The sequence below is a fragment of the Postia placenta genome (assembly GCF_002117355.1).
Source record: "Postia placenta MAD-698-R-SB12 unplaced genomic scaffold POSPLAscaffold_1, whole genome shotgun sequence".
Classification (NCBI taxonomy): Eukaryota; Fungi; Basidiomycota; class Agaricomycetes; order Polyporales; family Adustoporiaceae; genus Rhodonia; species Rhodonia placenta.
The window spans coordinates 1,649,266-1,672,298 of NW_020169832.1; the positions used below are offsets into that span (position 1 = coordinate 1,649,266).

The 23,033-nt window shown below is 54.2% G+C and overlaps 6 protein-coding genes across 6 annotated transcripts; 4 read left to right on the top strand and 2 right to left on the bottom strand.

Moving 5' to 3' along the window:
- Positions 1-495: 495 nt before the first annotated feature.
- POSPLADRAFT_1129387 (hypothetical protein) lies at positions 496-1,684 on the top strand (the record flags this gene model as incomplete). The annotated part of the gene is made up of 2 exons (XM_024483838.1): positions 496-805; positions 861-1,684. 2 exons carry the CDS (start codon positions 496-498, stop codon positions 1,682-1,684), a joined length of 1,134 nt encoding a protein of 377 aa, XP_024344131.1.
- A 5,840-nt stretch (positions 1,685-7,524) lies between these two features.
- POSPLADRAFT_1176110 (hypothetical protein) lies at positions 7,525-9,983 on the bottom strand (the record flags this gene model as incomplete). The annotated part of the gene is made up of 11 exons (XM_024488397.1): positions 7,525-7,944; positions 8,085-8,304; positions 8,344-8,360; positions 8,387-8,502; positions 9,098-9,151; positions 9,203-9,379; positions 9,433-9,447; positions 9,500-9,554; positions 9,605-9,661; positions 9,712-9,790; positions 9,898-9,983. The coding sequence occupies 11 exons, from the start codon at positions 9,981-9,983 to the stop codon at positions 7,708-7,710; spliced, it is 1,113 nt and encodes a 370-aa protein (XP_024344132.1). The 3' UTR covers positions 7,525-7,707.
- Positions 9,984-11,403: 1,420 nt separating this feature from the next.
- POSPLADRAFT_1128619 (hypothetical protein) lies at positions 11,404-14,556 on the bottom strand (the record flags this gene model as incomplete). The annotated part of the gene is made up of 10 exons (XM_024483755.1): positions 11,404-12,087; positions 12,138-12,278; positions 12,328-12,402; positions 12,450-12,573; positions 12,625-12,665; positions 12,717-13,201; positions 13,254-13,404; positions 13,455-13,673; positions 13,748-14,133; positions 14,184-14,556. The coding sequence occupies 10 exons, from the start codon at positions 14,554-14,556 to the stop codon at positions 11,404-11,406; spliced, it is 2,679 nt and encodes an 892-aa protein (XP_024344133.1).
- A 426-nt stretch (positions 14,557-14,982) lies between these two features.
- On the top strand, positions 14,983-16,153 carry POSPLADRAFT_1164653 (hypothetical protein). Its single transcript, XM_024487840.1, has 3 exons — positions 14,983-15,528; positions 15,579-15,755; positions 15,813-16,153. The coding sequence occupies exons 1-3, from the start codon at positions 15,066-15,068 to the stop codon at positions 15,875-15,877; spliced, it is 705 nt and encodes a 234-aa protein (XP_024344134.1). The 5' UTR covers positions 14,983-15,065; the 3' UTR covers positions 15,878-16,153.
- Positions 16,154-16,254: 101 nt separating this feature from the next.
- POSPLADRAFT_1042575 (hypothetical protein) lies at positions 16,255-19,067 on the top strand (the record flags this gene model as incomplete). The annotated part of the gene is made up of 6 exons (XM_024478133.1): positions 16,255-16,269; positions 16,324-16,394; positions 16,575-16,770; positions 16,979-17,350; positions 18,704-18,743; positions 19,033-19,067. The coding sequence occupies 6 exons, from the start codon at positions 16,255-16,257 to the stop codon at positions 19,065-19,067; spliced, it is 729 nt and encodes a 242-aa protein (XP_024344135.1).
- A 2,252-nt stretch (positions 19,068-21,319) lies between these two features.
- POSPLADRAFT_1127892 (hypothetical protein) lies at positions 21,320-22,946 on the top strand (the record flags this gene model as incomplete). The annotated part of the gene is made up of 6 exons (XM_024483677.1): positions 21,320-21,821; positions 21,879-22,137; positions 22,196-22,337; positions 22,392-22,664; positions 22,718-22,806; positions 22,856-22,946. 6 exons carry the CDS (start codon positions 21,320-21,322, stop codon positions 22,944-22,946), a joined length of 1,356 nt encoding a protein of 451 aa, XP_024344136.1.
- Positions 22,947-23,033: the final 87 nt, after the last annotated feature.

Sequence of the window (23,033 nt, forward strand, 5' to 3'; positions counted from 1 at the left end):
GAATGCAGGGACCTTCAAATTGCGGTGTCAGCAGAAGTAAAGCGCATCAAGGTAGACTATGCTCGGAAATTTGGGTATATGAAATGTGTTCACTAGTCCCATGCGAGACTTCGAAGTAGCGATTCATTTGTTCTCGTCACCGCAGAGAAAATAAGCAGTGTGTGACTTACCACGACGCAACATATCGTGGTGCAAGAAGCATCCACGAAACCACAAAATTGGACGTGCCTAAAAGGGTGTTGATCACGTGCGGAGAGTTAGGGCAGGTAGTTGCACTGATCCATACCGTTCTTGGCTCTCAAGCAAGTGGCTTTGGTTCCTTGCGTATGCCTTTCAGCTTAGACTTCCAACAGCGACCTCAGACAGATAACGCAACCTCCACCCATGGCGAACGTCGTAACGCACCCATATTTTCAGGTTGGATTCCATCGTGGACCTGTTAACCACTCGCCATCGCCTTTGGGATTCGGCTTCGGCCTGTCGTCCAACTCTTCTATGACCTCTTGGCCGACAGCATCTACTCATACGCCACAGTCTTCCTGGCCTTTTGCCACCAGTGTGCAGTCACCTATCATTCGCGCTACGAAACGACGACATGAGCCGGAAGAGGAGTCGGAGAACAGGTCAGCACGGGACGATGAGATGGAGAGAAGCCCGACACCAGAGCGACCAAAACGTGCCGCGCCTAAACGGGCACGCACGACACCTGCGCTGCTGCTGGCCACTAAGAACGAAGAGGGAGCGAAGGAGACCAAGGCCCCTACGACAACTGAAGATGTTGATGTCGATGTCGGTGTGCTTCTTGGTAAGTAACACACCTTCTCAGCACTATGAAGTATTACTGATTTTGGCGCTTGTAGCAAGTCTGCCCCCACAATCTCTCCTTCCGCTCCTCTCCTCGCTGCTTGTCGCTCAACCGTCTCTGAAGTCCACTATCCTATCGCTGATTCCGAGGCCGACGCTGGAGACGGCGTTACAAGCGCTCGCCACCGCAGCGAATAAGCTTCGCGACGCATATCCTTATTCAAGTCCACCGTTCTCGCAGGGCACATCGTCTACATCGTTTGGATTTGGCAGCTGCGCGTATGGCCCCCAACGTCGGCCGAATTCATCAGTATTTGGTGCTGGACGGCCGTCCTATGGACCCTCTGGTAACTCAACAAACGGGATGCGCGACGAGTACATCCTTTCACGCCTTCGGCCGCACATATCGGAATACATATCCGCCTGCTACTCGTATCTGCCCTATTTCTCATATGTTGCAACGCCGTCAGATGTCGGTGCGTCGGGAGCACACATGTCGCAGAGACAGTCACACGCCGCTGCGCTCCAGTCACAACACAAGGACCGATCACATCCTACCGAAACATTCCTCTTCCTCTCTTCCCTCACTTCACACATTCTCTCGCAACCGCCCCTCACACAGTCTGCTCTTGTTCCCCAAATTCTACCTCGATTAATGGAAGAGTGGAAGGCGTGGGTGGACCGTGTAGACCAAGTCGTCAATCTCGAAGGTGGCATGTTCGGGTCGGAAACAGTGAGGACTTGGGAGAGTGGACTGGATGACTATGCGCAAGCGAAGTGGGAAGGCTCCGAGGTAATGCGACAGATGCGCGATCACTGGGTTGCAAAGGTCGGCTGGCTGGTGGGGAGACAGCCAGTACAACCAATGGAAGAGCTGTGACAAGTCTGCATTGGATTGGAGTCACTGTAATTTTGAACTTCGTTGCTCACGGTCGCTGCCTTCGATTATTCATGACATGACACGTTTCTTCGTCTACTGTACGACTCACACTCATTGATCCGCATGTGCTCCAGTCTCCTTGCCAGTATTGTCTTAGCAGTGCATGTACACTCCTTGCATCACACACACTCTGGAACTTTATGATACGGTTATGTTACTTGCCATGGAACTTTCGCGTGTGGGTTCGGCTCCAGCTGCAGGTCCCCAGCGCGTCGCGTTCTGTCGCGTTAAGCGTCATGTCGCCGTCGCGTCGCCGGGCGTCACGTGGCAGTATTTTGCGTCGACACTGAGACTTTGCTCGCGGGCTGTACGAGACTTGTGTGCTTTCACTGCGGCGTTCACTGCACATCCACGTTCTGGGCCATCACCAGCAAGCCCGTACCGTGCTCGAATGTCTATGCATGCTTCACCATGCATCTCGTCTTGCGAACGCCGGCCCCGTCACGTTTCCTTCCATACTGCAGGCGGCAGCGGGTCGAGCGTGGGCCAGGACCCGGCCGTCGCGCTCATGCAGCGTGAGCGTAGCACAGCGAAGCCCGAGTGCATCCGACGCTATCAGCGGGTGCGAAGACCATACATGCTCCAAGCCTGGGGAGAGCTCTGCTGCGTATAGCGTGTGCGTGCCCATGACGTTGCATTAATCTACCTGTCATTCATTTTTACGTCTCGCCCCCCCACAGGACATCGTGCGTCAGCCAGCTCCTGATGCACGATGAGAATCCCGCAAATTCTGTCCCCCTAGGAGGCCGTATGTCGTTTCGAACTCGCGTCGAGGCAGACAAGGCAAAAATGCAGGACGCGAAACGTCCTCTTTCTGATGCCGGCAACAGGTCCCCATCGGAAGCACAACGGGCTGGGCGACGTGTAGTTCCTCGGCCAACCCCAGGGGATAAACACGCACGCCGTTCCCTCGGTCATGGACCTGCAACTTCTGACTCGCCAGGCGCCAGGCGGACAGGAAATCCTTGGAGGTTTGCGGTCAATCCCGTCAGTGTCGACTGTCTAACGGAAGCAGACATCGCCGCCGTTGACCAAGGGCTTCATCTCACAGGCTTAGAGAAGACCGACCCACCATGGCCCGACGTTGTCGCTTCCGTAAATGCTGCCCATCCGCCATTTCATATTGTTCACCAGGGTCTACGTGAGCCCGGTCGTCCACCTCAGATCCCAGATCCTGACTCCCCAGCTGCTCTGTGCCACAACCTCTTCTATTTCCGAACTGCCAGTCCCCCGCCGTCCTACAGCGGCTTATTGCGCTACCATTCCCTATTCCGGCAGCACCACTCCACGAGGTCATTCAATTTGTTAATCGCCCTTGGCATCCGTATGACACAGCATGGAACTGTCGAGCGACTCTTAACGTTGATGCAGGCTGAAGGCGTTCCTCCTGACTCGCTGACTCGTCAATTAATCGTACGGAATTCGATTCTCGGCGATGAGGGATGGGATGTCGCTTGGCAGAAGCAGACAGAACGAGCGCGATCCCAAGGAGTCTCTATGCCTCTCCATATTTGGCTGGAATTTCTTGCGTCCTTGCACAAGGACATCTCGTGGCCACCACCTGCTCCCCGAAGGAAGCGACCCTCTGGTCTACGGACCACGATACCGCTGCTAACGCGTAAGACGAGGCTCCAAACCCTCATGGAGAACATGCCTTCCGTCACTGCCACCGAGTGGGCACAGATCCCTCCACGTTTCGTCTGCCAGCTCGTACGTGCTCTCCTCCACTCGGGTCACCGTTCGAAGGCAGTGGACGTCACGCTATTCTTCTTGCGACATCTTCCGGTGAAGGTTACTCCTCGTCTGGCTTCGGCTTGTCGCAGCATCCTATATTATCACCTGATGTGTCGGCATCGACCAGGGCTAAGGGAATTCTATGCCCTCAAAGAAGAATTCCTCCAATTCTTTCGCGCATGCCCCGTCATCCGGCCCGACTCCACCATCCTGTTCGGCCTTATGCGGCCGCTGAAGAGGGCGGTAAGATGTGGTGATATCGCTCTGGAGCTTGTGCAACAGTTTGTTTCCCGTTGGGGCCCAGATATCGTGGATGACAAGGTACGAAGACGCCTTGCCTCACTGGCAATCAAACAAGGCAGATTGCGCGTCGCCAATATTGCCATTCGCTCGCAGAAGGCTGTCAACGATCTACGAAAGGAGTTAATAGCCGAGGAAGAGCTGAAATCCTATGCGAGGGGCTTTGGGTCCGGACAGACACCGAGATTCAGAGAAGCCTTACGATATGAGCGAAGGAACGTGGAAAGCTGGAAGTGGCGGATGGTTCGTAAACGTTGGTGGAGAGTTCGGCTGCGGAGGGACGCTTATGCTAGTGGGCGTCGGCCGTGACACTCGCTGGGCTACGCTCATCATAATTTTATCCTGTGTGCTCGCTGCATAGTCAATCTGTGGCGGTAGCTGATCTGCTGCCAGATCTGTGGCTAACCTATCTGTCATACCGAGGTAATGGCACCGCAAGGGAAACATTAGAGTTAGATCGTTGGAGCGGCAAGCCAAATTTCGATCCGTGATGTCAATGTCAATGAGGTCTAGACCGTGGGGCACCGGTGTCATTCGTGCAGTTCGCTGGGCGACGTCGGCCTCTACGTAACATTGGAAACAGGCGTTGCAAGCGTGAGCTGTCGTTGTTAATTCCGGCTGCGACTCAGCTTCTCTTCTGAGCTCCAGATGTTCTCGTGCGGGATCTCAGGGCAGATCTGCAACTGTTATGTTGTCCACAATTGCACGTCTTACGAGGTGAGCGATTTGTGCTCCTCAAGCTTCCGTTGTTTCCATACACGCTATGGCTGCGTCATTCTGAAACCAGCGCATTTCTCTGTCTTGGAGACAGAAGAGAGTAAGAGGGCGGAGTCGTGCCGGTGAACCGACTGTCTTGAAAAGAGCATTTGAAAAATGCAGATGCTGCCGTGCTTCCAGATCGATCATCCGCGGAGGCAGCCCTGTCGATGCGAGGCGTATCTCCGTTTACGGACCATGGCGGCTCACTCGCTCCAGGCGTCGCCTCCTATGGGCGGACGCCTGCGAGATATGGAATGAGCACGCGTTCCGGAGAACGCACCGCCCGGCATCCTATAAAGCTCATCGACCCCGATACAGTGCCACGCGGGGACTACGAAGACTCGAAGGGGCAATGTATCGTGAGGCACGCTATAAAGCTTGTGAAACGCCGCCGGGTGATCGATAGGTCTCGCTCAGAATTCGATGTCCGTCTAAATCGACAGATCTAGGGACATACACCGTAGTCTGCGGTTCACTCCTTGCACGCTTGGACACTCAGTACCGCTATGGCGGCGCAATGCCGGCAGCAAACGAGCTGGGGGAATTCATGGTACAAAAGATCCATGGCGGCGCAGCAAAATGATGAGCACAGATGACATCCCCCGCAGAAGAGGCCTTTTTGAGCATCTCAACGACATGTGTTGGGTGCGGTCCAGGCGGCAGCACTCCCATGTTGGCGTACGTCGGGAAGCATCGTTCGCGCTCCTATGCTAACGTCTCCTTACAGTCGTGTGGCAATTTGTGATTACAGAGGCCAAACTGTATACGATACGTTCGTGCAGCCTACAAGGGATGTAACGGATTATCGCACCAACACGACAGGTATCGGGGCAGCCAACCTAGACAAAGGTGGGTAACAGCGCAACAACCACCCACGGCCGGGGGAATTGCTGGCGGATCCCTCGCTCTTCTGAATGCAGTTGATGGCTTTGTTCTCAGGAAATGGCGCGCGGGCCTTCAAGGATGTTCAAGAGGCCGTGAGAGATTTATTACTGAATAAAATCATTGTCGGACATTCCCTCTGGAACGACTTGCTTGGTGAGGAGCACTATCTATGGGCTTTTGTTTTGCTCTATTCGTCTTTTTCCCGGGACTGAAGTAACTGTACATACAGTCCTAGGAATACCCCATCCCGCAATCGCTACCCGGGATGTGGCTCTTTACCAGCCGTTCCGAAACGACTTGCCCAACCAATCCATCGGGCTGCAAACCCTCATGTGGCAGCTCATGCGCCGCCGCGTTCAAGAGAGAACTGTGGATGCCGTACGTAGGAGAGCGTCATTGGCGCGCCAAAGCTTTTTTTGTGGTCGTGGCTAACGCTGCTAATCAACAGCTGGAGAATGCCCGCGCTACAATTGATCTCTACCGCTCGCGTGCTACCGAGTGGGAGAGCGCGGTGTCCAAGGGAAAATGGGAGTGCCAACTCCCCCCAAGCAAATTCTCCCGCTACTATTCTTGAGGGTTTAAACTCTGACCTCCTGCCGGTACCATCGGGGCTTCGTACTTTACTACATACTTGAACTCTAATATCTTTATCTTGATCTTTAGCCGGAGTGGAGAACCCTAACTAGATGTTTGTGTGACTACATCACTCGTGTAACATATTGCGAAACTCATGTCCCTATCTTGATAATGGATTGATTTTGAGTCAGTATGTTCATCGTGTGCACAATCCCATTATTGCGGATGCAAGTCGTCCTGCAGCATTACCATTTTAGGATCCCTTGTGCTCGAGCGTGGCGTGCCAAGAGTCTCGGTAAGATTCCGCGTTCAGGGCCGCGCTCGCAAATGCCTTCCCGTAGTCGGACGCTGTCAATGGTACAACCACCATGCACTGGTTAATGCTCAACTAACCGCGCCAGCCTCCTCTCACGTGTGTATTCTAACTATTCGAGTACTGCTGCCAGCGGTATATATTTCATAGGTGTGAGGGCTATACACGACCCCGTAAATGACGACGTGCATAACTGTGGATCAATCATGGAGATGGCGCCACATGCGCCCAAGATCGGTACCTCGGTAATAGTAGACAGGCGGCGAACATACTTACTCCAATGCTTACGTCATTAAGATCGATATTAAAGTTAACAGGATCACGAACGCTCAAGCAGCGACATACCCGTTCTGTCGCCGACGATAACTCCACGTCGAGCTAAGTGTAGAGCCGAGCATCATTGAGACATCAGTGGCGGACTTTTGCAGCTACTTCCATATCGATAGACCTACCCGCGAATACTTGTGCGCAAGCGGGATTGATGCGGAATTCGGGATCAATGGTCGGGACCACGGTCCCGACCTGGTTGGACCCGACAAAGTATCGTCACAGCCACAATTTACCAAAGTAGGCTGTTGTTCCCAGGCCCGCATATTCGCGCCCGAAGGTCTATCGATGTGGAATCAGCTGTGATGCGCCAACGACGGCGGACATAAGCAGTGCAGCATCTCTGCAAGATTGCTTCCGGCTATCAAGTGGCTTCGGTCTGTTTTGTTTAATACGCGCTCTGCGCGTCGAACTGCCATCACTCCGGCTATGCTGTTGAAGTCAAGAGACGTCATAGAGTGTTTACAGTGACCCACGTCTTAGAATTGATCGTAGCTTGGACGCATCTCATCTCTAACTTGAGCTCCACTCACCACGAAGTCCCTGTAATTCGAACTTCGCTAGAGCTTCAGCTCCACCTCGGATCAAGTTGAGCTCGTCTAAAACACTCCAATGGCGGGACCAGAGTCTTCCAGCTATAGCGTTGAGTAGTGTGATACACAACTGACTGAATGAGTACTCGCCATGTTGACGGGTACGGACTGGCGGTGCATCGTACATGTAAATTCCACATAAATCTCGCAGGAGCTGTAATGTGGGAATGAATATACCGGGCCTGCTGTAAACTAGAAATGAGAGTGTGGAGCCGGCAGTGGTGCGCCACCTTGCGCCACCGACGCAACTGCCAACAACTACACTTTCCATATATGGCATCGAAGCTCGTACGCATTCAGCTTGAACGATATGCTTGGTTCATGGCGACTCTCCTCAAAGCCAACCAATGACAATGAATCTCAAGTCTCCCGCAAGCACTCTGCCGATGCTCGCTCGCTCTCGCCACACAAGGCTCATGTCGACGACCCGTCGAGCTCACGGCCTCACCCTGGCAGAGCACACTCCGTCTCGCAATCTACGCCCCACGATGTCGTCCTGGCTGAACTCTTAGGACAAGCATCCCGAGATAGGACGACAGTGCATACGCCAGCTCGTGCAGATGGGTCGAAGGGGACCACCACCGCCACGACGGGTTCGCCTGAACGCCCTGCACGAACTCCGAGCCCATTTGGGCTACCCGGACCACGCTCTTCCACTTCCAGCCCCATCTCCGCCCCAGAGCCCGTGTACGACCCCTTCTCTGGCTCCCTGGCTGGTGTTGCGCTGTCGCCGACTCATGCCAGAGACAAAGGCCGCGATGCGCCTGCCGCCACCTTCGACCAGACGAAGGACGACCTCTGGTCGCATCTAGCGCGCATCCGCGGACTGCAGAGCGAGATCGCCGGCATGCACCTGCAGATGGAGAGCATAGGGACCGGCGAGGCGCGCGGCACCAAGCGCGCCGTGGGAGGCATGGGCCGCGCGCGTCGCGCGACAGAGGAGTGGGAAGATCCCGGGCAGGCAGAAGACCAGCGGAAGACGGCGAGGGATGCCGAGTTTGCGAATCTCGCGGAAGCGTTCAACGGTCGGCGTACCGCGATTGACGGCATCATGAACAAGGCACGTAAACGCTCTGTCAAGTGATATGCAATGCGTCGTGTAGTGCTCATACCTCCACACCCACGCCAGCTGGACGATTTGTCCAAGGCGCTCACTACTTTCCACACGCTACCAACGCCAACGATGGACTTTGCTTCCAACTCCAGGAATAACACAAAGGAGTCTACGGCGAACTCATCTGGTTCCTCGGGCGCCGTGTCAGGAGCTACATCTACCGATCATTCAGACTTGCAGACACAAGTATTGCATGAGAGCCCAATATCGGATGCGCCATCACATGCTACTGCGTTTCTATAGCCGTTGCTGTCGCTCTTTTCGCAGTGGCTTGTACGAATGCATTGTTGGATGGTAGGGATAGCGCTGGCAGACTCATGCTGAAGTCAATGACACCCACACGTGTAGACCGCGCATCTCGGTACATACACCTAGGGAACACGAAACGTCATCACAACGATTTGTGTTGTCAACTACTGTGATTATACAATATATCCAAATAGTAAGTGAACAGCGTCCGCCAGCGTTCATCGCGACTACGAAGTGAGGTACAGATGGGAAGCGTAACAAAGCGACAGGGATGTCCGTGTAAAATGAAGTCGTGGTGATGGATATCCAGCAGTGAATGGTGGCTTCAAGAGCGAACACTGAAGCGAATACGCTCAGATCGAAGACCCAGAGGTAGATAGCCCTGCAAAACTGTGAGTGCGATCCGATCAATACGGCCATCGAACTCGATGACGTACCGGTTCTGGCGAAAGAGAGTGAGCATGCCATTAGATTCGAGTAAAGTGAGCGGACATACCCTTGACAATGATCGTTTGCAGATGTTGGAATGCACGACAGATAGCGGCACCACGTACAGGCTAAGTGTACCGTCAGCGGCCAATCAATGCACAATGACCGGCTACACGTACCGGCATAAGGATCCGACTTGTAGAAATTGCGGATGAGGACCACAAAGAGAACGATCGCAATGGGTATCGCTGCCAATCGGAAGCCGATGACAATAGCCCTATGCCTCGTGGATGGACTGATAATAGGATAGAAGGCCATGCCCATAAGGAGACCCATTAGGAGACCACCCAGATGGGCTGCAAACATCGTCAGCACGGACAGAATGGAGTCAAAAAGTTACACAACAGACCGAAATTGTCGACATCTGCGAGGGGCGAGTCAGCTCGCAACTTATTTATAAGGTCAGAACAGCTTACATGGGATGAAACCGAGCCCAATACCGACGATTAGCTCAACGATTAGCCACGCAAGCTAGGACATGATCAATTTCGTTACTGTCGTGTAACAGGACATAGACGAACCCTTGTTCCCGGTCGGGGATGGTATCTCCAATGCGCGAGCAAGTCAATCCATGCGATCTACCATTATTGTGAGACATGATCCTATAGACATAAAAAGTAGCGCGTACAGCTGTCGTCCCGAAGATTGCGCCACTAGCACCGACGGAAGGCAAGCCCACAAGAGCAAAGTTCCCTCCAAGAACATTACTGTAAGCAAGAGATTAGTGGCGGATCAATATAATATATTTGTGACACGCGCCCAAAGATTCCAGATGCCATATAGAGCACAATGAAGAAGATAGAGCCCATCTCACGTTCCACCTGGAGAGTATATTAGCACTTCTCCTGCCTGAGTAGTTGGTACACTCACTTGAGCAGATACGGTCATCTGCGCTAGCATGTTCAACAGATAGTGGATGATTCCGGCGTGCAGAAACACGGGTGTGACAAACCTTCAAGGGTGTACTCGGCTATGTCCAAGCGGAATGCAGGAAAAGCACTTACCTGAACGTCTGGTTTGGCGTCTCATCGTGGAATCCACCAAACCCGCAGATGTCCTCCAGAGGACACGCCTCGGTCACCGGGTTGGCGGTGTCATTCAAGCCTTATTCAGTAGGTAGGTTTATTATATAAAACGAAGCAGGATCACAGCAAGACGCACATGCAAACTGGGTAGTGAGCGGAATAGCCGACACGTTCTTCATGCAGGCAGGAAAGCGGGCGCCGAGGTTGATCAGCGCGCTCTCCGATGGCCCTAGCATTGGATTGACGACCGGCTGCGAAACAAACGTAGGTCCACAGCCGCATTCGTACAGGCGCGTACAATTCACGCACCTTGAATGACACTGGTGTGCCTTGTGCCTTGTCGTTGACCACGAGCTCATAAATGAGTACGCAAAGCATGGCTAGCGTGAGAGCGTAGACTGTCCGCGGTCCCTCAGCACAGCACACAGGGTAGGGGATGCAAGTACATACCAAGATATGGCCTTTTCTGTACACCGATACCACGCCTCTTGTCCGCTATCCGCTGTTCTAGAGGATAAAGACCGAAATATCTTTGAAAAACATTTGGGTCTTTGAGTGGTGGCTGCGGGGGTATAACTGAGGATGGCTCAGAGTACTCTGTAAATGAGAGTATTAGACTTGTATGGGCTCTATTGGCTGGATAAGTTACATGCCTAGACCCTGAAAGTTCTCTGGCTTCGCATAGGGTGCTTCATTGGCATATGAGCTACTCCGTTGCTTGTCGGCTAGCGTGTCGGTCGAGTAGCCGGCTGGATCGTATGCATATTCGCTGTGCGCGAATGGTGGCTTGTAGGCAGCGTCATCATATTCATATTGCGGGTTTGCCTGAGGGTATTCATCGGATTGAAGAAGGCGGGCAGTTGACATGCTGTAGCTATGGCCACGGTGCATGCCACCGACGGTCGATACGTCGCTTTGTTCCTGGTCGTGGTAGGGCATTCCAGAAGCCATATGCGAGAGCGAACAAGGAAAAGTGTCGGGTATGAAGGTGTTATAAAGAGACAAATACGAGGGAAAGCAGTGAAAGCGCGCAGCAACGCCGAGCTGCACGCGGTAAGCTGAAACGAGGCAATATGGGCGCTAAGTCCGCACCGCCACGGAGTCTCAACTTCTTAGATCTAGATCGATAGTCTAAGACCAAAACGAGATACCTACACACTTACACAGATCGCAGGCACAGGCAACGTACAGTCGCAGCGGATAAATATACAGATGCGTTTAGATGACAGTCGATGAGTGTACCCCAGAGCAATGCAGCAGAAATTACAGCGATCAGCAAATAACAACACGTCCTACTACCAATCCACCGTACTCATCCGTCTGTCGATCGGGGTGGAAGGCTCCTCTACCGCGCTCAGCCGGCCCCTGCTACGCGTGGAAGGTTTCCTCGTTAGTGGCGTAAAATGCACCGCCGTCTCCACCTTTAAGTCGCCTTGAGGCGGCTGGATATCGTCCATCGAGTATGGCGGTGGCTGGTCCGACCACTCCTCTTCGTTCACTTCCGCGGCCCGCGACCACCGCGTGGCAGAGCGCAGGCCGTCAACCCACTGCAACGTGCCCACACCCACCTCGCGCAGCTTCTTGCTCTTCAACCGCCATGCCATCGCGCCGCGAGACCCGAAGCTAGCACGGCTTGCGGTGGAGTCTTGACTTAGCCGAGGGTTATGATGTGGTTTTTCTTCATCTGACAAAGGGCGCTTGGCCGGCAGGGCGCCCAGCATTCGCGGGTCAGATGGCAGGAGTAGTGGCAGCATGAACCTCGAATCCATCAGCTCTCCCAGAGGTTCCGGTGCGCTCGCGGGTTCCCAGGATGTTTTCTCCCAGGTACGATCGAAGAGTGCATCAATATTGCGCTGGGCGGCTGATGGCTCTGAGGGCAGTGCAGGCGCGGGTGCTACATTATCTGGGCCGATTGGGACTTCATGCAGCGATGGAGACGCGCTGATGGTGTCCTCCCGGTCTCGGTCTCGCTCACCGATCTGCAATATGATTGAGCGGTAGGACGAAAATATAATATTTCGGTACTGACTTCCTTACGCAATGCCTCAACACCGAGCTTCACGCGATGCCGCTCCCAATCTTTTTGTAGTTGGGCAAGGTACTGGTTGCATTCCTCCGTCATTCGAGGCTCGTTTACTTCATACCGGTAATCGCGCACAGCACGACGCATCTAAGACTTAACGTTAGAGTCCTACTTGAAAGAAGCCATAGGAGTATACCTGTAAAGGATTCAGGTTTCTCAGTGTTTGAATGGTGGCGATGAGATTGGGGAACTCGGTGATGGACGATAGACTCTGCGAGCAAGTCAGCACGATGTGAGTATGACTAATGATCAGCATACCTGCAGCCATGTAAGCAGATCCTTCACGGGTGCAAAATGTGAGCCGACACCGCGCGGGAGCTGCATTTCACCTATCCACTCCTCCAATACACTGAGGTTCATGCTGATCTGCACCGCTCGTGACCTGTCGATATAGTCGGCGAGTAGTATCATATGAAGAAAGACGTTTGCATACCGACATAAGTACTTCTTGCGGGTCAAGACACGGTTGAAAGTCTCGCCTGGCAGGACGTTACTGAGTACTCTCGGACCACAATCATGCTACACCTTACAGGCTGTCCAGTACATCACTTGAGACCACAACTGGATGATCAGTGCCGGATTGATTCCCGAGACCGAGAGCAGCGTATGCAACGCAGTGATGAAAGACGTGATGTCCTTAGGCGAGTGACCTGGTGGTGCAGCAGTAGTGGAATCCGCAAACAGAGATTGCAACGAAGCAGTGTTTGATGGCGCCCGCGACCGTGCGAACGTCTGCCGTAGAGACGCAAAGCCCCGCTGGTTAGCTGGCGAAGTTGACGACGGAACGGGTGATGGCGGCCTGCTTACACCATTGCCAGGGGGAGACGACGGAGTGCGCGACGGACCAGTCGGCGTGACAGGCTTCTTCTTGCCGGTACCGAATGAGCGTAGAAATGACCATTCCGATTCGAACTGTATTGACTCGAATTCGGTCGAGAGCGGTGAGTAGTCCAGCAATGCGGCGTCGAGCAGCTGGTCGATCTTCCTTTCAGCAAATCGAATGATGAAGACTGCAATTCACTGATCAGGATGCGAGCGCATGGGGGCAATTGAGAACGGTACCGAATACGGAGTTATGTATTTCCTCGATGAGGCCGAATGATCCTAGCATTTCTAACGTTTGGTTGATAGCATTGTCGCAGCGCATTAGATGCAGCCAAACAGTTATGTTGTACAGCCAGAATATAAGCGAAGTGGCATCGTCGGCACGGTTCTGAGGGATAATCACAACCATGCTGCAATCCTAACAAAGACAGCACTTACGAAGAACGTGTCTTCTATTGTATCAGTTGCGCCTATGACCACATCTTCTAGCCAGTTATGGTCACAATTGATGCATGCGAATCGAACTAGCATGTACAGGGCATTCGCTGGCTCTGCATTTCGTAGGGTGGGTTTGAAGTCAATGATGAGGGATTGGAAGATGTCAGGCAACGCCAGAGGCGAGAAGACAAGCATCGAGGTGTAGTCTGGAGATGGTGTCTGTAGGGCCCTTTGACATTCAGCAAGTTTTAAGACGGAGACAATCTACTCACGAAGCACGTCTCACTCGTGACCTCCTCCTCGTCCTCCTCGTCCTCCTCGTCCAGCCAGTCAAAGGTTAACTCAGGGTCATTATCACCCCACCATCGTGAGCTGATGCCTAACACCTCCTCAATGTCACTCTGGACGTTCTTCCGCTTCCCTAATCGACGCAGTCGCTTTTCCGCCAAACGCCGCTGTTCCTCCATCCGCCCACCTTTCCAGCCCTCTTCTCGCATGGCTTCTTCTAGGAGAAGCGCGACATCCTCGCGTCCGGGAACTGTCGAATGCGCTGTGACAATGTCGAGCGCTGTGAGCTTCCGCCGAGTTAATGCGAACGGGGAAGCGCCATGTGTCAGCAGGTGCGAGACCAAAGTGGGAGGAGACATTAAGGAAGCGTAGTGCAGCGGGCTCCAGCCGGCTAAGGTTTCCCGTCAGTAACTCGGGCTATTGACATCATGAGTTACGGACCTTTGTCTGGGACGTTCACATCAGATCCCTCGGATATGAGCAGCCTCACGCACTCCTCTCGCTCGATATCACGCTCAGACTCGGATCCAAAGCCGAGGATGGAAAGGCTGATCAGGCCCAGGCCTTCTTCATCTTGCTTTCCGAGGTCCACGTACGGATGGGCGTTAGAGTCAGTGAGGAGGTGTGAGAGCAGGAGCATGTCCCCGAATTGACAGGCACGCGCCAGGCAGTGCGAGACGAGCTCGGCCTTCTGTTGAGGTGATAGGCCGACATAGGGCGAGAGGAGATGGGCGACCTGCGATGGCGTCGGATAGAGCGGCTGCAAGTCTGGCTCTACCGTCAGGTCGGCCGGGGTAATGGACGACGACGCCATTCATGCGCGGGGTATGGAACAAGCGTTCCTTAGAAAAGAAACAATGATATGAGATGCTTCTGGACGGCGTTTCTGTGAGATGCCACGGCTTACTGGCAGGAATGCACGAGGTCGCTAGAAACCATGCAGCAGCCGTGTTAGCAGGCCGGTCAATCGCCTTCGACGTTCGTTGCCTAGCAAGCGCGTTCCCACAGCGGCTAGGAGGTTGTACGATTCAACAACGGGTATCTGTCGCAATGGAATGTCCGTCTGCGACGCGAGTCGCGGGGCCGGTTTGAAGACAAACTACAGCCAGCGCCCCCGCACGCGGGCATATGGGCGCCTGTGCTGATGGTAGCCGCTGCAGCCGATCACTCGTCCAGATTTGGGCTGTGTCTGCTTGCTCTCGATCCAATCTCTCTCCAGAGGTCCTACCACGTCTTCACTGTCAAACTCTACGGACTCGCTGTGACTTGATAGAAAAATTGCTTGAGAACAAACTCCTTACGGTTCGACGAATTCTCATACAAATGGCGCCAACGATAAAACGGCGAAAACTGTCTGCCGCGGACGACGCCTCGGAGAACGAAGGCAGCATCCGTACAGACGACGAAGGCGCCTCGCCAGAGGCCTCCGGGTCGGAGGGTTCTGCCAGTGAAGCTGATTCGGCTCCTGGTTCGGATGACGAAATCCCGGAGGCAAAGTGGACGAAGTCGAAGAAGACACTCAAGCGCAAACGTCGCGCTACAGACGCGACACATTTCGGTGCAACTCTACAGTCTCTGCTGAACACGGATGCACCGTCTACGCTACCCCTCTCGCTCAAGCCGTCCATCGAGCGCAGGCGGAAGGACACCAAGCTCGACGCAAAGGGGAAAAAGGTGCTCCAGGTGGAGAAAAAGGACAAGGAAGAGAAGGGCAGGATACGAGATGTGATCGGAGGCTGGGGAGGCGAGAATGAAAGGGCTCTACGAAAGGTTGCCCAACGAGGCGGTGCGTGCTGTCCTTCATATTGGGAATATGTCTCTGATATTGCCCTGCAGTGGTCAAGCTATTCAATGTGATTCAGCAGTCACAAGCTGCATCCACTGCGGCAGCAGAAGAGGTGAAAACCCAAAGAGGTTCTGGAAAACCTACCTTGCCGGCGCCCGTAATTAGCAAGTCCAAGACCGCCAAGAAAGGCAAGCAAAAGGACAACACCATCGGACGAGGGAAAGAAAGTCAGTTTAATATCCATACCTTTACTTTCATAGCACGTCTCACTATTTTGGACACAGCATCCTTGGCACAGGACGACTTTCTCGACATCATTCGGTCTGGAGGCATCGTATCGAAGGCGTAGTTTATGTGAGACGACAAATAGTGCCCTTCCCTTGGATCGTTGGATGCCTGAGCGTTTTCCTCAACTGTGCGGATGTTTGCGCGCCGTGGTACAGTTTGTGATTTGCCACCGGCACCGGACCGTTGTGGGTCGGCGACTAAAGATGATATACCACCGAGGTCTGCTCTCGGGGCGATGCGCACAGCCTAGTACGGCGCAGATTTTACTGTCTGAATTGAAGCCGGTCGTACATAATAAACCTGTCGTAGAACCTGTACAGACATGATGTTTATGTTCGCATATGTGGGTGCCAGTGGTGCCGCGATCGATTCGGCGCTCAAAACATACGGGCCTGCCCTAAATACGCGGTGCACCATAAATTCTTGCGACCACCCTCAATGCGTTTCCCCATGGTCGGTGTCCCTCGTCCGTTCTTTTTTTGAGTGACATGCTAATTCACGTTGTAGCCTGCCGGTAAGCAGAAGATCATCCAGGAAGAATGGGAACGGAGGCTGCACGAGGTGCAGGTTAGCAAATAGTGAGCACACTCTCCTCATTTGCGGCGAAGGGTGCGAGATGAACGAACAAATGGGAATCTCTCTGACTACCATAACAACATGGAGATTGAAAAGTTTAACATTGCATGTATTATCTGATACCCTTCGCCACATTCCATGCTGCATCGTGGACTAGATAACTGACGTTCTGTCTGGAACAGTGACTTGAATCGCCTTGTCATGGACTACCTCGTGATTGAGGGATACAAGACTGCGGCGGAGGAGTTCAGCCGAGAGGCCGGAATGGAATCACCTGTGGACTTTGAGAGCATCGAAAGCAGGATGAACATCCGGGAAGCGCTGCAGCGTGGAGACGTCAGCGATGCGATTACACGTGTAAATGACCTGAATCCCGAGGTGTGTAACATTCCTTGCCTTCGGTTTGCATTTTCTTCCGTGCACACTGCCCCAAAGGATTAAACTCTTCATGCACCACACTTAGACCCTCACGGGTCGGTGATGAGAAACAAACACCAAACTTCAGTCTTCAATATGATTCATTCATGCCTCTGCTTTTTAATCTCGCGTCAATCATGCAGAGAAGCTCACTGTCATATCTTGCCAGATACTCGACACGAATCCAGCGCTCTATTTCCGACTTCAACAGCAGAAGCTCATTGAGTTTATCCGACAAGGTAACATTCCTGAGGCGCTCCGCTTTGCTCAGGAAGAATTAGCTCCGAGAGGGGAAGAAAGTCCGGAGTTCTTGGCCGAGCTTGAAAGAACGATGGCGCTTTTGGCCTTCGAATTTTCTCCGTTGACGCCCCCGGCTATCAGCGAACTTCTTTCTCCGGTACAGCGGATGAAGACCGCAGGGGAAGTGAACTCGGCCATCCTCGAGAGCTTGAGTCAGGGCAAGGAGGCGAAGCTAGTTGGATTGCTCAAGCTTCGGCAGTGGGGGGAGAACCTTCTTGGTGAGCGTGCCGAGTTTCCCAAGGTGCGGGGTCCGCCATGTGGCTTGGAATGCTCTATTTCAACTGCGCGTCCGTTCGCAGCTCGATCTCGGTACAGGGACCTTTACCGATGGGGGAAAGTAGGGGAGGCACGCGACCCTGCGCGCTGTTCATGGGCTTCGTGTATATCTATGTTCCAGGGAATTTCTCCTCCGCAGGGAGTGTATTAGTATGTAATAGCTGTTTGAGAGTTCTAGCATGCCATTTCAATGTTCCATACGTGCGCCCGCGTGAACTATGGAATCATATCTAGCAGCCATGATCCGCTGGAATGGAGGCGCATGACCAGAGCGTGTATGGGCGCGCGGTCCCCTTGGCTATAGTTGCCCCGGCGCGAGGATTACCATGTAAACAGATGAGGGCTGCGGCGTATGATTGTGAGATGGGACGCTAGGCTTGCCTTGCGGCGCTGATTGGGCGATATGAAAAGAGCGCGGTTCGCGGGTGTGTTCGAAAGAGAAGAGGATAGGCGGACGATAAGGGGCGGAGGAGTGCGCATGGGCAGCAGCGGGATGGCTACTGAGCCCGAAGACGGAACCGTCGACGCGGCTGCCGGCGTCTAGTGAGATGCATCTGAACTGAGGCGGACACTCGCCTACCCCGTGCTTAGTCAGCAGCGCTGTGGTCTAGTGCCTGGCAGTGGCCCGCAACGCCTTCTTGGTCGCCTTCGTCGTTCAGCTCGACGACGCCGTCGCGTCTTGGTCCTCTCCTCCACCCCCACACACACCCGGGTACCCGCGCCCAGTTGACGTCGGCTGGTCTTGGTCAACGCCCTCCCTCTTTCCCTGTACACCACCTGTTCCCCAGTCGCGTCCCGCCTTTCTGTCTTGTCCGTCTCCATCTCAATCACCATGTCCGATGACACCAGATCGAGCGCAACAAAGCAGCCACGCAAGACCCGCCCTCGTATTCTTGTCGTCAACAACCCCAGCCCGGACTCTGGCCCAAGCAGCGACGACGAGAGGGCAGAGCAATCGCAGGTGCAGCCTACGCCCTTCAACTTCCGTTCACGCCCTCTGCCAAGCCCCCGTCCTACTCCCGTTGACAAACAACAGGGCCCCTCTGCACCGCATCTGCCCCCGCCGCTCACTACAAATATCCCAGATCAAAGGCACTGTTATTCATCCTCGCGCTCGAATCCTTCGAATCCCACTCTTTCATCTCCGTCAAGCGTCAGTTCACCTGCATTTGAGTCGACTCCTCCCCCAAGTACGCCAGGGCTAAGTGCCCCAACTGACGACCTATCCGGAGAAGGCACGATCAGGCAGGACACAGTAGTCTTGTCCCCGCCCGACCGCAGTGATGCCGCACCGAGCTCGGCTTCCCGCTCGGCTAAGATGTTGGCCAACATCATCCCGAGATTAGGTGGCCATGGACGCCGATCCTCCAACGATAGACGGCCACCCAGCGTACGTACTCCACTTATTGCCTGTGAGGTTTGTTGCCTGACAACACATGATAGTCACCGACCACCACACCCGACACCTACACTCCTGCTAACCCTGTCTACAACTCAGACCTTGCCAAGGTCACGTTACTGGTTACTTCGGACGCGGATAGCTTCTCCACGGTGGACATTACCGGTGCTTTGACATCGGCGTTCATACGTGAGCGCATTTTCTCCAAGGTAATGTCGTAATGGCATCTACCTTGTGTTCTATGAGAGGCTCAACAAATCGCAACGCTTATAGCTACGAATAAGCGACGACGATCAGTCTTACTACTCAATTTATCTTACAGAGATTGGGAAGTACGCAATAGGGGACGCACTTACGGACGAGCAGCTTTTCGATTTGTACCGTCGTCAAGGGGATGATAGAGGCAGTCTGAAACTACTTGTCTCATCATCATCTGCGTCCGTTCATGAACCAATCCCTGACCGGCCCATTGGTTCGCCTACTGTCAACAGTATCCCACCACCTGTTCTGCCGCAGCATGGTCTCGTCGCACCTCTGCGACCTGTCCGTCGTAGGTCGTCGCGTTCACCGCGTTCTCGCTCAAGGGCCACCAGCCACTCATCTGCTAGCGAGCGCCTTCCGCAGGAAGGGGGCACTGGGTATGAAGCGTCCGTTTCCGACGATCTCGACCATGTCGATCGTTCGACCATGCGACCGCTCCCGCCTCACATTCCAACTTCATCACAGCGCGCTCCTTCGCCTGTCACACGTCGGCCACGATCGCCACCCGCTGTGGTGTCCCCTGAAAACATGACCGCACAAGGATCATCAGGTTCTCCGACCATGAGGCCGGATGCACAACGCGCGGCTATAGCGCCCATGTCTAGTTCCCCTCAAAAGGGTCAATACGCTGAGCACCCTTCACGCTGGAATTCGCCCTCAACAATCAGTTCTGATGGCACTATTGGTGACCGTTTCACTCCCGTTTCCGAGTCTCGAGTCGACTCTCCCGAGAGGTCCAGACGAACACCCTATGAGGAGGGAGGGAGGTCGGAGCAGTCTCCCTGGAGACGAAAACCACCAGTGCGCAAGGATTCTGGATCCCGGCGGGGCAAGAATCACGAGGGTTCCGATGGATGGACGTTCGTGCAGTCGGATATCCCTTCAAGCGAGTACAAGACTAAGCGCGACCGTCCCATAACGCCTCAAGACGCGCGATCGCCCACGCGTTATCCTCCGCAGACGAAGTTTGTGCCTCTTCTGTCCCACCCTCCGCGTGCTCCGACGTCGGGCGGTTCGGGTGATTCCCGACATTCCAAGCGGCAGGCGGGTCAAGCTGTGCCGTTCAATTGGGCGGTTTCGTACAAGGAGCCCGGGAAGATCGAACAGAAGTCGCCGCCGGGCCCGTCTATCCGTATGTTCCCTACGAAAAGCTTCAATGACTTGCGAAGCACGTATAAGACGCATCAGCCACATCCACCGGCCCTTACTCCTGGCCGTACACAGCAGCGTGTCATGCAGCCTCCTTTACCTGTCTCTAATCGGCCGTCAACTGGTAGCAGTGCTACGTCTAGTTCAGCAATTTCGCACACTGCATCTTCTACCAGCGACGTCTCCGCCACGTCTGTTGATCCTAGAACCGAAGGTGGCATTGCTAGATCCTATGAGCCGCAGCGGTCTATTGTTTCACCTGCTGCATATACGGCTCGGCCCGGCGCAACGACGGGTTACATCTCAGGGAATCTTGCCGGCACAGGCCTTCTTGGTCTGTCCTCACCACCTGGTACAGAGCCGATTCCGAGACCACGGTCCGCTGTCGACGACAGAGCCACTCCTGAGTTGCGTCCACGGCTCTATCAACCTCCTCGTGGCTCTGAACACACGCAAGACGTCGGATCTTCCCGTCCTTTGCATTCGCCTCCACACTTCCCTGTCAGCGGTAGTATCGCGTCACAAGGGAGCCTTATTCGTGAGGATGCGGTGCACATATCACGGCCACCGCTCCACATCGAACATATGGATACCCCCATTTCGTCCAGCCCGTCGAACCTGCTTAGACGTGGCCCTCGATCTCCACCGCGAAGTCCCATCGCTTCGGTCCCGTCTCAGTATCCTCCTCGAGATCAGGACGCGAGGCCAGACGGCTCGCCATGGACTTCTACTCGTATTCCTCCTCCGCCACCGTTGCCGCCCGTCGAGCATACTGTAATGGAAGATCCAGGCCCGTCGGAACCGACTCTGAGAAGGGATGAGCGTGCGTTCTTCACGCGTGTGATTGACGAGAACGCGATAGAAGGCACCATGATGCCCAAAGCGCCTGCGTCTAGGGCATACTTGCCCACTCCGCTTTCGAGCATGCCTTCTGCGAGCTCGGCTTCGGCGACCCTCATCGGCACTGCAGTTCCTGACCTGGACGACGAATCTGAGAGCGACAACGACTTGTGGGCGATTCCGCCGGACGCAATCAAGTCTAAGAATAGTCGCCCCCCTCTTACCCTGAGCATCGACGGTCCTCCGTCTTCGGAAACTGTGTCACAGGCAAACGGCAGACATGACATGTCGAAGACACCACCTGTAAGCTTCCCAGCGCCACCCAACTACATCCCAGAACCACCATCTGTTCGCGGACAGAAGCGTCCTCATGTAGCTTCTGGGGCCTCGCAGAGGGGCCAGGATGTGCGCACAAGTAGGTTCCAGGACGGGCTTGATTTCACCTGGGCACCGCGCCCGCCGCCCGAGGATGTGTACGATCGACTGGAGGAGTACTTCCCCGAACACGACCTCGATAGGCCCGTCATTGACGTGTCGTCGGGTGGATCATCTCCAACGTCTGCTGAGAACCCGGCGGTCGTGTCGCACAAGTACAGGCACAAGCGGTCGATCCGGCATGTGGCTGAAGAGCACAAGAAGACGGCTTCGCGCATGGAGTTCCAAGCTCCACTGAGGAAGAGGAACACCAAGTTGTGGGGCAGCAAGTTGGAAGAGGTCACGACGCAACAGGCGAGGGCTGAGTTGTCGTCAGTTACTCAGGACTCCTCTCCTGGGGGCGCAGCCAAACGTAGGTGTCCTTGTATTATTTACATGTCAAGTACTGATGCGACTATGTCTATAATAGCGATCTTCCGATGGGTCCGTGGAGAGCTGATCGGCAAAGGTACTTATGGCAAAGTCTACCTCGCCCTCAATGCGACCACGGGCGAGATGATTGCCGTCAAACAAGTGGAGATGCCCCGTACTGCCAGCGACAAGAGCGACACGCGGCAGGTCACTGTGGTTGAAGCCCTCAAACTAGAGAGCGAGACGCTCAAGGACCTGGATCACCCCAACATTGTACAATACCTTGGTTTCGAGGAGACTCCTACATTCCTTAGCATGTGAGTACCACCGCTTCGCTCCCTTATATGCGATCACGATTGCTGATTGTTGTAACAGTTTCTTGGAATATGTTCCTGGTGGTTCCATCGCGAGCTGTTTGCGCAAGCACGGCAAGTTCGACGACGAGGTATCGAAATCCTTTACAGGACAAATTCTGGACGGTCTGGAATATCTCCATAAGAGAGGTATCCTTCATCGGGTTCGTAAACATCAGAATTGGACATTGGCACGCATTGACCCTCATGATCTACAGGACCTCAAAGCAGACAATATTTTGGTGGAAACATCTGGCGTCTGCAAAATATCCGACTTCGGTATTTCTAAGCGGACGGACGACATCAATATGGCTGAGGCATACACGTCGATGCAAGGCACCGTGTTCTGGATGGCTCCCGAGGTCATCAATTCACAGCAGAGAGGGTACAACTCCAAGATCGACATTTGGAGTGTCGGCTGTGTCGTCTACGAGATGTGGACGGGTCAGCGACCATGGAGCGGGCAGGAAGCAATGGCTGTTCTGCTCCACGTAAGTAGCCGCGACCTCATCCGGTTTCGACGCTCACGTTCTGTCTCTCTTAGTTGTATCAAACGAAACAAGGTCCACCTTTACCTTCAGATGTACAGCTGTCGTCCCTTGCCGACGATTTCCGACAGAGATGTTTTGCGATGTGCGTACACAAGTTCTATGAATCTTTTGACTTGCTCATCGCATCTTAGGGATCCTGACGAGCGGCCAACCGCCGCTGTACTACGCCTACATCCGTATCTCGAGCTCCAGCCGGGCTGGACTTTCACTGGTTTCAAATGATCGGAGCGATGGACATGGACACTCACACCTTGTTATTTTCAGAGCATCTCTCTTCCTATCTTTCTCTGTCCTTCTCTTGAACACCAC

Coding starts and splice junctions, on each gene's coding strand:
- POSPLADRAFT_1164653 (XM_024487840.1), top strand. CDS start 15,066: ATGGCGCCAACGATAAAACGGCGAAAACTGTCTGCCGCGGACGACGCC. Junction 15,529..15,578: donor AAAGGTTGCCCAACGAGGCG/GTGCGTGCTGTC, acceptor ATTGCCCTGCAG/TGGTCAAGCTATTCAATGTG. Junction 15,756..15,812: donor CATCGGACGAGGGAAAGAAA/GTCAGTTTAATA, acceptor TTTTGGACACAG/CATCCTTGGCACAGGACGAC.